Source organism: Formica exsecta, unplaced genomic scaffold (genome assembly GCF_003651465.1).
Source record: "Formica exsecta isolate Colony F162 unplaced genomic scaffold, ASM365146v1 scaffold76, whole genome shotgun sequence".
Lineage (NCBI taxonomy): Eukaryota > Metazoa > Arthropoda > Insecta > Hymenoptera > Formicidae > Formica > Formica exsecta.
In genome coordinates, this window is record NW_021853527.1 from 59,262 (window position 1) to 78,228 (window position 18,967).

At 36.6% G+C, this 18,967-nt stretch overlaps 1 protein-coding gene across 6 annotated transcripts in view; it reads right to left on the bottom strand.

The window, feature by feature from the left end:
• The window catches only part of LOC115243925 (calpain-A), a 41,212-nt gene that overhangs the window by 10,827 nt on the left and 11,418 nt on the right, over positions 1 to 18,967 (bottom strand). The window contains exons 1-11 of one of the 6 annotated variants that reach the window (XM_029821230.1): positions 10,225 to 10,616; positions 8,182 to 8,358; positions 7,596 to 7,783; positions 5,994 to 6,297; positions 5,266 to 5,447; positions 4,951 to 5,201; positions 3,440 to 3,597; positions 2,817 to 3,034; positions 2,694 to 2,736; positions 2,094 to 2,138; positions 519 to 648 (exon numbers count right to left, since the gene is read on the bottom strand). In XM_029821230.1, coding sequence (XP_029677090.1) covers positions 519 to 648; positions 2,094 to 2,138; positions 2,694 to 2,736; positions 2,817 to 3,034; positions 3,440 to 3,597; positions 4,951 to 5,201; positions 5,266 to 5,447; positions 5,994 to 6,297; positions 7,596 to 7,783; positions 8,182 to 8,358; positions 10,225 to 10,332 — 1,804 coding nt within the window. In that variant the 5' untranslated portion in view covers positions 10,333 to 10,616. The other 5 variants (XM_029821228.1, XM_029821229.1, XM_029821226.1 and 2 more) reach the window with 5 other exon arrangements.

Here is an 18,967-nt window from a genome sequence, read left to right on the forward strand (position 1 = left end):
TTGACCTTAACGATGCCATCCAAGGTCAAACCAATGACACCATCTTATGTTCCCCTCAAAACCATACAATTTTTGTTCAAAACGTTTTTCTCTAAAATGCTTAGTTTTTGAAAAAAAGGGGTGTACGGGTGGTCTAGGACACCCTCTAGGACAACTTCGTCGCGCGCCTAGCGACCACAAACTTTTGGGTTGTCTCTGGGCCGTTCTTTGTCGCCGCGCACTTATACTCACGTGAATTGGTTAATGTTTTTTAATTAATTTCTCAATAATTATTACGAAAATCGCAAAATGGTACAGGACCTTTCTGATCAGTTTACTGTGCTTTACCCGCTCAGGAGCGTTGGCACAATCTTTACCGGACACCCTGTATATATACAGGGTGGTCCTCGTAACGGTCGCCACAATTTTTAAGGCACTTACAATAATCTGACATAAAAAAGTCATAAACAGAAATTTATCAGTTTCTAACCGGCAACAAATTGCAAGAATAAAAATTGACCAAACATTTTTTTACTTACCTTTTCTCATGGCGAAATCTAAGATGTCTTTGAGTTCCATCCAATCCACTTCCAAGTCATCGCCAGCAAGTTTCTTGAAGAATTCCCTAACTTTTTCGGTATTGCGATCTTCTTCGGGTTCGTTGCGAACCTGCAAATAGTATCAAAATAAATCTTTAATATGATAAACATAATCTTTGACAAGTCAAACTCTCCCCGCATTTCTCTCCTAAAATTTATGTTCCAGATACTTTCGTTTTATATATGTTAGTAGTTTTAATTTCAACAAGATATGTAAAATCTATATGTGTGCATATACAGTGTATTAGCATTTTCGTATATAGCAGGTTTAATCGCTTTGAGAGCGATTAATGACGTCATTGCATCGTCTCTGCTAATAAAAAGCTTGAATTCATAGTAAAATATAGTGATTAATTGAACTGGGTTGGATTAACCCGTACATTCGAAAACGCTATATATATATGAGTACACATATACAGAAAAGTAATATACGTAGGTCGATCAAATATGAATGAGACTTTTCGAATAGAAGCAAGATACTTTAATGCTCGTTGTTGTAACAATAGTGGGCTATTGATAGACGTGTCTAGACAAACGTGTAGCTCTAACAATACACGTTTGTTTCTACAATCGTTTGTAGTACAATAGTAAGCACGATGAGTGAACAGAAGGTGCCTGTCTCGGTTGCGCAACGCATAATCATTAAATTTTTAACGCGCGAACATGTTAAACCAGCTGAAATTTTGTGTAAATTACGCGTACAGTTCGGTAAGAACACATTATCGAAGTCCCAAGTAAGCAAATGGCATAAGTTTTTTTGTGAAGATCGTGGAAAAGTTGCAAATTTGACTGATGCGCGTCGATCAAGCACGAACATTACGCCTGAGATCATTCAACAATTTCCTTCTTGAAGACGACCAACGAATAACTGCTCGTGAAAGTAAAGGGACTAGCATAAGTTATGAAAATGTGCAAACGATCATTGAGAATGTGTTACGATTTTGAAAAATCACTGCATGATGGGTGCCTCGAATTTTGAATGCAGATCAAAAGGCCGTAAAGACTGAAATCTCTCAGAAGCTTTTGGATCGCCATGCAATGAAAGGAAACGCATTTTTGATACGTATTGTCATATATGATGGATTTGTTTGACTTCTTTAAAAAGCCTTATGGGGAGAAAGATTTTCCAACGACAATGAGATGGAAGACTTCGTGCGCAATTGGCTTCTTACTCGTCCTGCTACTTTTTATAAAGCAGGGATAAAAAAACTGCCAGTATGGTGGCAAAAATGTGTAAACATTAGTGGATGCTATGTAGACAAATAATTTTATGTTAGTTTTCACGTGTATTAATCGAATAAACATTTTTTGAACAAGTCTCGTTTATATTTGATCCACTCTAGTACATTACAGAAACGAGAAACTGTACATATAAAATTATTAGCATAAGCTTGAGCGCACATAATAATCCAGCGACAGCATATTTACTTTTACTTCTTGCAAATGTATATACAGCATATATCATAGTCTTTTGTGTGTTATTGTGTAACATGTATAGACATGCATTTTACTTACATTATCTTCATTGTGCTCCTCTTTACCGCTCACAGAGTTAATCACCTAAAAGCCAAGCGACATAAACATGCAAATTGTTATGTGTTAATAACAAGTACACAAGACAACTACAAATGAAGACAAAAGTTAGATTACATTGGGGAAGCTGGATATGTAACTCAATTACACAGTGCTGATCAATTTTATGATTTGTGCGGTTTAACACTAACGGTTTAGCAATACTGTAATTGCCAGCTCTTGACAACATATTATGTTTATCAAGCTGTATCAATGCTGTGTGAATTATCAGCGATTATTTTGTAGATTGAAGAAAATGTGTATTTGTTGCTTTCAGTGTAAAATATAATTACAGAATCCTAAACAATATTTGTATAATCTGGAAATCTTTCAATATTTCAAAATGTTTACAAACTTTATCCCCTATCCCATTTTGAAAAATTGATAAACTTTTAAAAACATTTTTTCAAATGTGATAATTTTGAGAGTATCACTAGTATAATTATCAACTTGTTATAATAAATAAAATAATTTGTACTGCTTAGGATTAAGATACTGTTGTATGTATATGTATTGATTCATTAGAATATTCACAATCCTTACCCTATCATCGACTTCTCCGATACCAACTTCTTCATCATTTTCTCTGTAAATGAACAGGAGCATTTTGGAGAAAATTCTTTAACTAGTAGCATGAAACAAATATCGCTATATGACAAGACTTACTCCATATTGTTCTTGTTTTCAGAGAAGATTCTTAGCAAGAATTCACCCTCCTCGTTTGGATCAAAAGTACTTGGAACTATACAGTATACGCCCGGTGGTAATTTGAAACGACACGTGACTTCCCGTAAGTTTATAAATGCCGGTGAACGTCCGACAGATGCATTGTATTTGAAGAAGTTTATGTCTAGCGGTTTTGGCAGCCTTTCTGGATATTCCAGCTAGAACAAAAATTTAAAACATTAAAATTAACAAATTAACTAAAAATTAATTTATTAACATAAATTTTATATTTCTTCCTCGCGCGCGCTCGCACACACACTCACACACGCACACGCACACACACACGCGCGCACGCACACGCGCGCACACACACGCACACGCACACGTGCGCACACACACGCACACGCACACATACAAGTATCAAAGCTATGTATATGTAATAAACTTAAAACAAACAATTTATGTATGTGGTAGTAAAAAATTATACAATTTTGAGGTATCAAAAAAGCAAAACGATACCTCAAACTTTTAGACGATTTGAATTAATCCAGATGTGATTTCATATTTTGATATATTGTATGAGATTCGTCGGGAATATGAAGTGAGCAATCAATTTCACATACATGATATATCGCGAATCCGATAGTGAGGCAATCAGCACCCATTCTTTTTTGCGCTCTCCTGTTTTTCTGCATCAGGGCGACGATTACGGTACACTTGTCATCGTCTTCATCTGGATGTTCTAATGTGATACGATACTGCGGATTGTGGCAGAAAGTCTCTGCGAGATAAACGTGTATATATATATATATATATATTTAATTGAATAATTTTTGAGATGCTTTCCTGCATCCATTATTCGTAAAAAGAATGTACTAATGCAATGCGTAGAGAAGCGGGAAAACATATAATGACAATGCTATTGTAAATTTATACGATAATCATAATATCATAAAAAATGCGCTCCATTCATAGAAGCACTTTTTTCACTTGTCATTTCGACATGCCTGAGCATGCAAAATTTCAGCCCTGTCATTCGTAAAATATAATCGTTTCCCGTTTAAAAACTATTATAGCCTCGACATTTTTGTATTAGGATTTTTGTCTTGAAATGTTCTAAGGAATCTGCTATTAAGAGGAAGTACGGTAGTTTTAGGACACTCTGTATATATATATACACGGTCGAATAATCAAGTTCCGAGACTCGGTTCGCATTTCCAAACGTTTGATCCGTTTGTGCTGCCATTTTAGGGGATTATTCACAACTCAATACTCAACACGTGGTGCAAGTTTTAAATTATTTGGTTCAATAGTTAATGAAATAGAGTCACGCAAAATAGTGTTACAAAATTTTGTTTAAAAATCGATATAATGGAAGGAATGCTTGACAACACGCTAACATTAAATTCTGCGTTAAATTAGAGAAGTCTCCAATAGAAACGTTACAAATGATTCAACAAGCCTACGGAGAGTCAGCTATGCATAAGACGTTTCGAAGATACAGATGACATAAAAAAACCGTGAATCAAACTTTGAAAGGGCTTGCTTCAGAGGACTAGGCTTGCTGAATCATTTGTAACGTTATTGTTGGAGACTTCACTAATTTAACGCAGAATTTAATGTTGGCGCGTTGTCAAGCGTTCCTTCCATTACACCCGATTTTTAAACAAAATTTTATAACACAAATTTGCGTAACTGTATCTCTCTCATTAACTATTGAATCAAATAATTTAAAACTTGCACCACGTGTTGAGTATTGAGTTGTGAATAACCTCCTAAAATGGCAGCACAAACGGATCAAAGGTTCGGAAATGCGAAGCGAGTCTCAAAACTTAATTGTTCGATCGTGTGTATATATACCCAGTCAGCCACGTCTGTTCTAACAGATATTGCCAAGTGCTTGCTACAAATTATTGTCAGCAAAAAGGCTACAAATTTGGTGCAAGAGTTGTTATTACCGATTAAGCTGGCAGATTGCCGGCAAAAACCAAACAATGTAAGTGCCTTAAAAATCGTGGCGACCGTTACGAGGACCACCCTGTATATATATATAATATATTATATATATTTAATTCAATTTTGTTTTCTATGAAATTAGAGACGCTCCTCTATTCGATATATTTGCGTATCTTACCTAAATAATTTCTACAACCACCTGCTGTTACACCGCGCACCCATTCTCCCTCAAATACACTCATCTCCCAACGTTTCTTTCCGGCATCAATATCGTTTGTAGTTAAGGAATCAGGATTTAAATTGCATATCTCAAGTTGAGTAAAATGGCGTGTAAAATCATGGAACGACATCCAAAATTCGCCGTCCATATCGAAAGTCAGACCGAGCTCTTCTTTCTCGTGATCGGGGATGAATCTCCATTCCGGCGATCTGTCAACGGACGATAAAAGCGTAAACTAGGCGAAATTGCCAGCACATGAATAGAATTACTCACTGGTCGCTCCAAGGTCCATTCCATTCCGCTTCGTTTCCCCAAGGATTCCGAAGTCTCAAGAGAGGTATTGTACCGTACTGGTTCGGTGTTTGAATCTCTACATGCTTTACACGAGTAATGCTGTATGCGTGACCGCGTATCAAACCCTGGGGTGTTTCGGCTTCTATTATGTTTGGATCGGGCTAAAAGTGCCATACATTTATATAGTTAGTAAGATAAAATAAAATCTATTTTTTTAAGATAATATATATAAACAACAAAATTGTATATTTATTATGTTGATTATTGGGGCAAAACAATTGAATAATTATATATATATATTATACGCATATGTAAGACGAACAGATATTTCTACTATATGCGTCTATTATTTAATATAAATGCATTATCGATCAAAAATTATTTAATATTATATTTTATTATTTGTTTCCTTGATAGATTTGCTTAAATTATTATAGACAAAATTAAAAGAAAATTAAATGTTTAAATCGCGATTATTAAATCTATTAGTTGATGCTATGTATGTATCGATTTACATGTCTCCCACTTTTCTGTCCATAAAAATAAAATGTTTTAACTTTACAAATATAATTCTAACTCTCTCTGTCGCAAATTATAATTTAAAATAAGCTTTAGTTGCTAAGCATTGCAAACGGTTCAAAGGATCAAACAAAATAATGATTGTTTGAAGAGCCTATGATAAAAATAATACGAAATTGTTAAATCACCTCAATGGAGCAACCCAATAATGAATTTCTCTCAAAGGCCTTCAACAGTATGTTAAACAAATTCGGTGGTGTTTGATCCATTTGATACATTTCCGTAACTCCACCAGTAAAGTCTTCCATGGCTTCGCAGCTTGTACCACCCTTTAACGCCTCGTAAGAGCCGTGAAGTTTCGCATAAGCTTTCTCGAGAAGAGCGCTCCAAAATTCGTTGCTTTCGGCCGAATGTAAATATACCAATTCTCCGCGACAGGTAGGCAATCGATCATCAATCACCACATCGACCCATCTGCCATATTGCCAGAACCTATGATACATATTTTGTATAAATAAATAAACTCTTTCCAGACTGATGATTCGTAAATGGATTAAAATGGACATATTTTTATATAAATATTGCAGATTTTTAGACACATCACAAAACATCCAAACAAAAAATTTAACGACGACATTTTCTATTTCAATATGATAAATGAAAACGATCTCAAATTGTACAATTATTCTGATTTAAAGAGACTTAAAAGATGACTAATAAAAATATGTGTGGGAATACTGGCAGATAAGCCAAGGCGCGGATATAGGTGCGCGAACTTATTATTGTAAAATTTTAGTAATAAATGTATATTAAAATGTACGTTTCGGACCGTTTTTAGTCCATCTTCAGCATAGATATAAATATGTAAAGATTACATTGATATTTTAAAACTTGATATACATTGATTATATTGTAAACCACCGACGGATATATGTGTGGCGATGGCATTCAGACGTTGTGCACTAATTTATAATACAGACTTTACGCGGTTTTTAGTGAGCCTTCCTTTCTGATTATTAATTTTAATTTGAAATTTGACTGCAACAACAAATATTGTGCATGTCAAGTTTTAAAATTCCAATTTAATTTTTATATACTGCGTTCACGGAGAGAACGACCTCGCTTTTCGTGCGGTTCGATCAGATCCCGCCCGACCGATCGCCCATTTTGCACCCTCCACGCTGCCAAAATTGGTCTTGTAGCTTGCAGATCCGGCTAGCCGATAGAGGGGATACCCTATTTATTTATAATAGTATTAAATTTTATTAATAATTTTTAGATTGCAAAAAGAGAAAATAAATATAATAGATATATCGCGATTTAATTAAAAAGAGTAATAAAATTCGATTAATAGAGAACAACTCAAGCTTTCAATATTATGACATTTCTTTCGAGCTTTATAGGCGGATCACATACGTGATATACGATCGATACGCATGCGACATACGGCATTGAAGTAGCGCGCTGAAGTCTCTTACCTAATCCCCACTCCGCCCAAAGCTGCGCGGAGCGAGATCGTTCTCTCCGTGAACGCAGTATATATTTATATCCATGCTAAAGATGGACCAAAAAACGAACCAAAACGTATATTTTTAATGCACATTTGTTAATAAAATTTAATAATAATAAGTTCGTTCTTCAATACCCGCGCCTTACTTCTTATCTGCCAGTATTCCCACTTAATTGTTTGTACTTTGAGCTGTTATTATTAAAAATATGTGTGTAAATTATTTTATTAGATCGGAAATTGCATTGCGTCTTACGCGAATGAATACATTTTTTTCTCGAACCTAAAATGGAAGATTCCAGCGTAATTTTCTTCGAAACTCTGATCTTCTGGCACTACTTGAAAGAATAAATTGGAATGCATCGTCAAATTCGCTACGGCGGCTAGCAACCAACAATCTCCTAACTCTCCTTGTTGAACGTCGAATCTTGAGAAACCCTCTACGAAAAGTTGAGGATTGTCCGCGATTTCCTATAAAGCACAATGCATTTATTACGTTGATCATTTTTGTATACATACACAATATATGTATTATATTTATGACACAAATGCATATAACAATGTAAGCCAAATACTATAACTTGCATATACAGGGTGTGTCGAAAGTCTGGATACACTCAAATATCTCATAAATATTGCATTTTAGAGAAAAATATTTCAGACAAAAGTTGTAAGGCTTAAAAGGACACAATCAACGGTAATAGCTCTTTGATCTTGGATGGCGTTGCCAAGGTCAGATCAAGGTCAAATTGAAATTTTTAAATGGAATTGCCTACTTTTTATTGCATATTCTTGGTTTACAAGATATTTGAGTGTATCCAGACTTTCGACACACCCTGTATATGTAAATGGTTTAGAAAATTTCTGACCATTGGTCGCTTCCATTCTATGTATCTGTCCGGTCTGCGGGAGAAGTATAGCGATGAATCGTCGGCTGGGAATTCAGGATCCTCGAACAGCCGTCCTGTCGCCAGGCATTCTCGTCTCAGCGTGTTAAAGTCTTGGATCGCTCCTCGTGGTCTAAAGCCGGAACCTTTCTCTCCTAGCTGTGGACATTGGTTCACGTTAATTTGCGATGAGATTTATCTTCGAAAATTCGCACTCTAGAAATTTAAAGGATGGCATACGTTATAACAAGATTTTCCGATGAAATTGTTTACAGTTCGTATAGCTTTATCCTCGTACAGTTTTTTATCTTGGCGAAAATTTAAAAGTTCCTTGATTACAGAACCGTCCAACTTGTTTGGCAAGCTCGCTTTCGAATTGGGAGTGAATTCGAGTTTGGTAGAATATAGAATATTGTTTTTGGCGATTATTTTGTCGTTCGTAGACTTTACGGACTTGAAACTAGATCCGACTTTCAAAACTGCAAGACCTTCTTGCATATAATTGGAGTAACGATAATTAGCATATTTATTACGTTGCAGATCCATTTCCCGATTGAATTAACGAGCATGAGTTAACGATTGTTTGTATGCATAAAAAACAAATAGAGATGCGGCAAATAATTACGTATTTAAAATAGACGTTAAAAAAAACGTGCATCCAATACCGAACGAAGAGCGATACTATTTGTTACCGCGAAGAAAGCTATACTGTTTCAACTTGGAGTTTTGATATAATTATCGTTTTTGGGAATTGTATTATGATAACTATATCTAAACCGGATGACTGAATTAACCGCAATTTAGAGACTGCAATATGATGTTTGATAAGCATATGCAAACAGCTGCACACGTTTAAGAAATAGTAAATTGATAAGTAGCAAGAAGGCACCTTTAAGCATAGTATGTACATCAATTTATAAAGTAAAGACAAAAATTATTTAAGAAATGTCTATATGTAAATGCAGGATGATTCAAAAGGTTACTGACAAATTACTGGAGCGTATAGAGGAGTTGGAATATAGCAACTTAGGAACCCATGTTCTGCGAAGTAATCCTGAGTCGGTACAAGTCTTTGAATGTAAGGAACTACATTGTGGACAACATAACAATAAGAAAAATAATCTTAATTTGCTACAAACAAAATTTAATGACTAAGCATTAAACAAAGGTTACATAAACACAATAATATTGTACAGTACTACAAAAGGTGTTCGAAGTAGCAACCACCACTTCAATGCAGACATTGCACCAACTCAAGATTACTTCGAATATGGATTCCTATTTGAAAGTTGCTAAGTTCCAACCCTTCAATACGCTGCTGAAGTTTATCAGTAATCTTCTGAATCATCCATATGCATATTTTTATCTCACACATATTATATTTTACAATTTTATTAATACAATATTTATTATATAAAACCACTTTTTTAAATATTCCTTGAAATATTAAAGTTATTTAAATACTTTATTCTGACTTAATAAAGCTACATTAACGCAATTTTTGATGATCGAATAAGAACATGACATTATATATATGTATCTAGCCGCTCACGAGCGTTGGCACAATCTTTACCGGACACCCTGTATATAGACATACATACATACATACATATATACACACATATGTACATACATACATTTTTTAGGAATATGATTTTTCGACGTTTTGGAACATTGTAAACATTGGCATAAAAATCTCAAAAAAAAGTTTTGTCACGAAAACAAAGCTTCCTCTATGAAGAAGCAAAAGAAAACAATAATAAATCGATGTTTCTGACTTGAATGACATATCTGACAAAAAAACTATCATCTTGACGAACATTTGTTTGTAACAGAAAATCGTTTAAAGATATTTTTGAACGTATGTTTAAACAATTTTCGTGATTAAAGTATAATTTTATTTTAAAATATCAATCGTGCAAAATTTTTTAAAAACGATCTCTAAATTGCTAATGTTACCGAAACAAAGTTTGCAAGTTTTTTTACTCATAAACCGGCTTTTTAGCTTTGAGTCATATAGCGTACCACTTTGATATTGAAGAGCGACGGTAGAAATCGTTTGACCTCGACTGCCGCCTTAACGAACACATCCTCCGCACCATCTCCGCCGTTGTTACCTCCGTAATAATTCATCCTTTCACGGTTACGTTCAAAGGAAATTCGATTCAATGTCGAATTATTTTAAAATCGCCGATTAACCGAGAAGACAATGCGGCACAAATACTTTGGATATCTGTCGCGTACGTTTAATAACCTAGTTTATATTCGGCGTGAATCAGAAAACGCGAGAGGAGACTTCCGTCTTTCGCTTACGCATGTATAAAACTGTTAATATGACAGATACACGAGCACGAGCACGGATACGGACACGGACATGGGCACGGCTTACCCTCACCCATAACTTTTCTTCGTCGCGTTTCGTCACGCACCACGTGAGAATAATGGTGCGGTCCCATCCATAGTACGGAACAATGAGTAAAGAATCACAGGAGAGAACATTTGGTGCTAAGCAAGCAGATGGAAGTGCCTATATATAAGTGGACGCTTAAGATGGCCGTTCAGAGACGAATTGCAGCATGACAGAGATACTGGAAGTACCTCAAAGGCCTGGCAATACACGATGATCTTACAATTAACACTTATTAATAATATTTTTTTAACCTAATATTGGCTCTTTCTCTCACTTATTTAGAATCGGTGATCGTGCGCAAAATAAGTGCAGACTGGAATAAGTAAGGCAACAAGTGACTGTACACGGCCCTGAAAAACGTCGAATAAAATGGACGCTCAAGATGGCTGCGATGACGTACTACCATAGACATAGAATCTACCCCCACCACCGATATGCTCTCTCCTGTGATTCTTTACTCATTGGAATAGACATCCTGTTAATTAAACAATACTCTGTGCGAGCGAGAAAGAACGCAAGGGGCACGAAACAGAGTATGTCCTTTTCTACGTGCACCTTTACCCCCACTCCTCACACTCGATCTAGATATACTATGTCTATGATCTAGACCAAGTGTTTGCCTTTATTTAAGGAGTGGGGGGTAAAGATGCACGTAGAAAAGGACATACTCTGTTTCGTGCCCCTTGCGTTCTCTCTCGCTCACACGTAGCATAGCGTACTCTTTCGCTATGCTACATGCGAGTGAGAGAAAACGCAAGGGGCACGGAACAGAGTATGTCCTTTTCTACGTGCACCTTGGCCCCCACTCCTCAACACTCGGTTTAGATATTTTCTACTGTCCCATGGAGCGGAACTCGCGGAAACGCAAGTTGCGCTTACCAATCAACAAGACCTTTCCTAAGATTCTTTCATTGTATCTATCGGAACAGTGTATATTATTGGCTCGCACAGACTACGCTTCCGCATTTTCCGCTGCATGGGACAGTAGAGACAATACTCAAGCGGATCAAAATCACACATACATGCATATCAGGTATATAAATATGAAACCGGAATTTTCGTATAGAAAATACACGTTTATTGTATGAAAATGATAAAAAATATTTTATTCGAAGTATTGCCCATTGCTAGCTATACATTTTTCCCATCTCTCTGACAATTTGTGGATGCCACGTCAAAAAAACTGTTGCTCCTTTGAGGCAAACCAGTCATCGAGCCATTTTCGTACATTTTCGTAAGAAGTGAAGTGCTGCTCAGCAAGTGCGTGTCCCATCGATGCAAATAAGTAGTAATCGGATGGAGCCAAGTCTGGTGAGTAAGCCGCATGCGAAAGTATTTCCCAACTAAACGCCTCAATCGTTTCCTTGACCGGTTTTGCTGTGTGTGATGGTGCATTATCATGAAGCAAAATCACTTTGTGTTGCCTTTTTTGATATTCTGGTCGTTTTTCACGCAAAGCTTGATTTAAATCGATCATTTGTTGTCGGTAGCGTTCAGTATTAACGGTTTCGCCAGGTTTTAGCAGCTCATAATAGATTTTTGGTGGTCTTCCACGTTTTTCGTTTCTCACGTCAAAATCGCCACTTTTGAATTTTTTAAACCACTCAAAGCACTGTGATTTACCAAGAGCATGCTCACCGTAAGCTTCGACAAGCATTCGATGCGATTCTGCAGCAGTTTTCTTCAAATTGTAACAGAAAATCAATGCTGTCCGCAAATCGTAGTTTCCAGGCACAAAATTCGACATGTTCAACGCTATTAAAAACTATGCTGTTGTATGAAACTTGTATTGTTGTGAGTTGAAAATCTTTATCAGATGTCAAAACAAGAAGATGGCGCCAATGACGCGGTTTGACGGTAACTACATTGACAGCTAGGGCCATCTATGGGCAAATTCCGGTTTCATATTTATATACCTGATATACTTGTCAAAATTCATGAATTCCATACATAATATACGAACTGTCAATATGAATTCTGAAAAATTGTTTATCATTATTAGCGGATTATTGAAAAAATTTAAATAAAGTTGGTGTATATTTCAAAAGCAAGAACTACGCCGCAAGATCGTAAAATTTTACTCGTATATAATTGCAAAAAAAATGAGAATAATAGAAAAAAACGAAAATATTGGGTACGACCTATTTTTAGTATAGAAAGAAGATTAAAACCAGAAGTAAGTGAGAATCTTGTTAAAGAAATGCTGGCCGAAGACAAAATACATGGATTACTTTAGAATGACACCTCAAAGAGATACGCTCAAATACGTCCGCACCCGACCACGGCCGTTTGTCGACTTCTTTTTTTTTATTAACATGCATACAAATTCACAAGTAATAACAATTAATAATTTAATAATTCCGTCAATTCTGTACAATCATTGCGGATAAAATAAAAATTTGCGGATAGAAATTGGCGGAACGAACGTAAAAAAGATTGAACCAATCACAAGCGTTCCGCCATTCCGCTATGCGCATACATTCCGTACCATGGGACCGCACCATAATGGTTAGAAGCAATGCGGCTAAATGCGCACCAGCGAAATGCATGGTTTTCAAAGCGCGATCTTTTAAGGGTCGACAGGAGTGACGGGCAAACTCCAAATAGAGTCCCTAAAGATAGAGTCTGGCCATTCGATTAGTTTTGGAAAAACATGGACGGTGTATACATGAGGTTTGTTCGTGTTGCTTGAAATTCCCAAAAAGTTCTGCACTGAAAACGAGATAAATATATAATTTGGATGTTGAAGAGAGTGAAAACGAAGATACTGAGTGCAAAAAGTTCAAGCAACGCGAACAAACCTATGAATGCGTGTAGTGCAATGTAGTTGCAATTGCGTTGTAAAAATTTTGTTTGGCTACAAAAAATTAAAAAGTTTATGTTTTTATTATATGTAGTTTATATTTTTTTCTATAGTATTATTATATTATTATTAAGTGTTCTTAGAATATTATATTGAGTATTGTTATATTATTGTTATATTCAAGTTAATTTTTCTTTATTCTTTAATTTAAAAATTTATAAACAATTTCTATTGGTTCCGCCATGTTTTTCCAAACTTCGTTTTGACCAATAAAAAGGAACATGCACCATGGCCAGACCTTAGAACATATATAAATGGAAGGGGAATGCCTTTTTTCCCGATAGAAAAACATGTCGGAAGGAAGTGAGAAAGAAAATCATAATTGCCTCTCTCTTGTGAGTAACTGCTCAAAAGTGCGCATGCACGGCTTACCGGTTTGGCCCAATGAAAAATAAGGTTACATTAGTCACGTGTGTGTGTACACAAAAGTATGTATAGTTACTCACAAGAGAGAGGCAACTACGAATTTCTTTCTCACTTCCTTCCGACACTTTTCAGCCTGCTATTTTCCCCTTCCATTTATATATGTTCTAAGGGTCAGACTCTATCTTTAGGGACTCTAACTCCGAATTGATATTAGAGACCTCGCGCGATGACAATGCGAAACTCCGGTTTCAGAGTTACTAACGTTGAAAAACAAATTTTCAGTCTCGATGTATAGATGTATGTTCGTATACGTACAAACATCATTGCATCGTTCGCGCGGACGCATCGTAGAGAGAAAGGATAGAAAAGAATCGACAATCATGCGATCCTTGATCCTCTAGCGTATCGTTTTACGGCCGAGATACAGCCTGAAAATGCTTTTTGGCCTCTCGTGCAAAAAGCAGTAATGCAGCTAGACTAACAAGCGCCCATTTTTTGTGAATTTGATATTTGTTTATGCATATATGTGCGTATATTGTATCAATAATATCTAAAAATTATATATATGATTAAAAATTGTATGATGATAAATAATAACAGTAGAATAATAGTTCACAGAATGAATTAATATACAGTATATAAAACACGGGCACTTATTAAACTTGGCAATTTATTGCTTTTTTGCTTGTTGCTTTTTTATCGATACTTTATGTATCGTCAGCACGATAGAGCGACAAGGAGAGCACGATTGTTGATTCTTGGCTGACATTATCTTTCAGCAACTGCAGATTTATAGACCGACAAGTATGCTATTTTGATTTCTTTTCGATTATATCGATGTTATCGTGTAAAAACATCTGCTGCATAAATACTGGGTAAAAGTGACGTTTAGGGGATGCAGCCCCGATGACCTTGACCTTGACATATGTTGTCAAGGTCACCCTCCTGAGTGACCTTCAGAAGGTTTTAGCCGTCGCTCGTTTTTTATCAAAAAATTATTAACTGAAATATTATTTATTGAATGTGTGGAATAAATAAATACATGAATAGACAGAGGAATTTTAAAGATAGAGAGAAATTAAATTAGAAATAGGTTTGAGTTAGGTTATTTCTTCCGGAAGTGGAGCTCCTTCGTAGGGGGGGGGGCGGAACTCACTGTTTTATGCACACACTTTTTAATACGAAGTGAGGTTCCATATGGGTTTACAACTTTCCACGCGAAGCGAGGTTCAACGCAAACCAATGTGTCTAGTTCTTTGATAGTAGAACCCCCCCGTAGGAGGGGCGGAACCTACTGTGTTCATGCATACACTTTTTAAAGCAAAGTGAGATTCTACATGGGTTGTACATGAGTTGAATCTCGCTTTGCGTGAAAAGTTGTAAACCCATGTGGAATATCACTACTCATTAAAAAGTATATGTATAAAACAGTGGGTTCCGCCCCCCTCCCCTGCGGGGAGGCTCCACTTCCGGAAGAAATAACCTAACCCAAACCTATTTCTAATTTAATTTTTCTCTATCTTTAAAATATAAGCTTGGTAATTCATGCCGACTGCCATATAAACAACATATAGTGAGTAACATACTAAGTAAGAATATCAAAAGAAATAAAAAAAAATCAGTGTTTGGGAATGTAATGAATAATGTTTGTATATAACACGTATCTACATCACCAGTCTCAGTATATCATATAGTCGTGTATCGATCAGTTGGATAATTTCAAGATTTCCTTAATTTTCAACATGCATTTGCACGAATTTATCAATTTGACATACAATTTTGATTCTTTGTCGAATTTTTTGTGTGAGAAGAACTTTTTAATAAAAAACGAGCGACGGCTAAAATCTTCTAAAGGTCACTCAGGAAGGTGACCTTGACAACATATGTCAAGGTCAAGGTCATTGGGGCTGCATCCCCTAAACGTCACTTTTACCCGGTATGACATAAGTCTGGACGTGGCTTAAGTCGTTCTAGAAACTGAAACAATAAAGTTGTAATATACTCACCTCTATTTTTTTCGTTTCTTGTCGTACAAATTCTGGCTCGCATATTTCTTTGTTCCATCCATAAGAATTCATTTTTATCCAGTCGATATTTTTATCTCGAGTATGTGAATTAACTGAGTCTTGAGTCGGTTTTCGGTTAAATTAGGTTAGGCTGAACGCATTTAGCAAAATATATCAATCAGTTAACCATTCAACATTCCTCTTGAAGATATCCAGCTCAATATTTATTGTCATTGATTAACCTCACTTTTTAACCGTATCGATGGTAAAGCTGTTATCAGGGTTACATAATTTACATGGCTATAGTAGGATTGTATGATCGCAACGCGATATGCAAACACGATGTATTATTTTTCAAAATAATTGTACGATATCATATTCTTACGAACGAAAATAAAATATATAAACAATTTACAGAAAAATGCCGACTAGTGTATTATACCACAAATGGGCACGATTACGATAACTGTGGCCCTCTATTTGAAAGGTCGTTTCTGAAGACATTTTTCACGAGGAACACGGGAAAAATAGTAAAAAATATTTCCGACCAATAGTTTCCGAGATGTATCACTTTAAAGTATTGGACATGATAATAAAACGTTTAATTATTTATTTTAATTTCCTCCATTTCCAGTATATGCGTGGACGCAGTGGGTTCCGCCCCTCTCCCTACGGGGGGGCTCCACTTCCGAAAGATATAACCTAACCCAAACCTATTTCTGATTTAAAACTAAAATTTGGTTTGGGTTATGTTATATAAACCAAACTAAATTTTTGTTTCGAATTAAACTTTAACTTTAAATATCTCAAAAATTATAAGAGACCGCCGATTAAGTTATAAGGAAAAGTTACTCAGGATCATGATCTTGACAACATATATCAAGGTCAACATCGTTGGGTCCGTTTTTATAAAGTTTTATTATCATGTCCAATACTTTAAAGTGATATATCTCGAAAACTATTGGTCGGAAATTTTTTTTACTATTTTTCCCGTGTTCCTCGTCAAAAATGTCTTCAGAAATGACCTTTCAAATAGGGGGCCACAGTTATCGTAATCAAATGAATTAACTCAATGACTCTATGACCATTTTGCCGCTGCCGACGATTATTTATCATTTATCTTTATTTCGTTGTTTTTGAAACAGTAACATACATTACACGCAAGAATACTAACACGATAACACGATGATGTATAATTTTGTTATGCGACATGAAAACACGCGCCGCGATGATTTGCTATTTTCGACCATCAAATAATCGGTACGCAACGCAAATAAGTATCAGGTCGTATGACACTTTACTATTCCAGAAGTGATGCCAGAACGATGTTGAGATCCCGGGGTCCCGGGTCCCGAACCCGAATCCCGGCTCACTTCACCAGCTCGGCAGTGGAGGGGATAACGCACAAGCGCGAATCGCGTATATGTGAAACTAGCGCCAGACTATGGGTGCGTTCCGTTTCACGCATTGAACGCATAAATCGCCTGAAAATCTATAGTTCACGTAACATATATTATAGATTTCCAGGCGATCTATGCGCTCAATGCGTAAAACGGAACGCACCCTATATGCGTCTTCGCAATTCATAATTCATAATTCGCGATTCGTGAACGGTATAAAGAAATCTGATTGGTCAAATTTGATGAATCTTCCATCTAGATTATTCACGAATTATAAACAAATCGCGAATACGCGCATAATCTGATGCATAGTTCGATGCATAGAGCGCTCTACGCATCACATGTACGCGGTTCACGCTGTGTGCGTTATCCCTTCCACTGCTGAGCCGGGACCTCGTCTGGCAATCTGGCATCACTGCCGCAGATGTTCGTCGACCGTCGACTGCTTATGGCGCACTGCAAAATACAATGAGGAAAGAATAATAGGAGTGAGCATTTGGTGTTAAGCAAGCGGACGGAAGTGACTATATATAAGTGGACGGTCAAGATGGCCGCTCATGGACGAAGCAGTATGACAGAGATACTGGAAGTACCTCAAAGGCCTGGCAATGCATCATGATCTTACAATTAGCACTTATTAATAACATTTTTTTAGCCTAATACTGGCTCTTCCTCTCACTTATTTAGAATCAGTGATCGTGCGCAAAATAAGTGCCGACTGAAGTACGCAAGAATGAACAAGTAAGGCAACGAATGGCCCTGAAAAACATAAAAAAAGTGGACACTGAAGATGGCTGTAATGACATACTACCGTTCGCGATAAGTTTACTATCGATATGCTCACTCTTGTTATTCTTTACTCTAAGGGCCGTGGCACATAGAAAAACTTAAGCAGTAAGACTTAGGGCCCAGGCACATAAAAAAACTTAAGCAGTAAGACTTAAAACTTAAGAATTTCAACCATACCGAATTTTCAGCGTAGCTACGTTTCAATATGGCTGCCTTACTGTTCGACCGTGATTGGTCAATTCGTTTACGTCTTAAGGGTCGGCAGGAGTGACGGCCAAACTCCGAATTGATATTGGAGACCTCGCGCGGTGACAATGCGAAATTCCGACTTCAGGATTACCAATATGAGAAATAAATTCTCGATCTCTATGTAGAGGTGTATGTCCATAGAGTGAGTCTCAATTGCGCACATTACCGATCGGACACGACAATATTTCCCAATCGGACACAGACCCAATCGCACCTGATCCACAATCAGATGTATGTTGTTCGTCAGTATTAGAATTTTTATTTTGATCTTTTTTTCAAAAAAACGCTCTGTACGGCTAAGAAGACGATGCTGCTGAATACGAATATCATCATTAGAATCCGATTTTCTCTTTATTTTGGCTGTAGAACGTAGACTACGAATTCGTAATTCACGGCTTCCCGCGAGAGGTCTCCACCGTCTCTCCTGCCGACCCTTAAATCTTACTGCTTAAGTTTTTTTATGTGCCACGGTCCTTAAAGGGCATTCTACAATGGCAGTAACAAGGCTGTAGGAGTAGGAGAGTATACTGTATGTCCCACGGCCCTTAGCGTCTTAGCCCACAACCCTGCAAACTCTCAATCTCCCAACCCTGCAATCCGGCAACCCCGCAACCCGCAACGCGCATATATTCACCGACACCGACGCACTTTTCGACGAATTGTCGCTATATCGCAGTGACAAGTA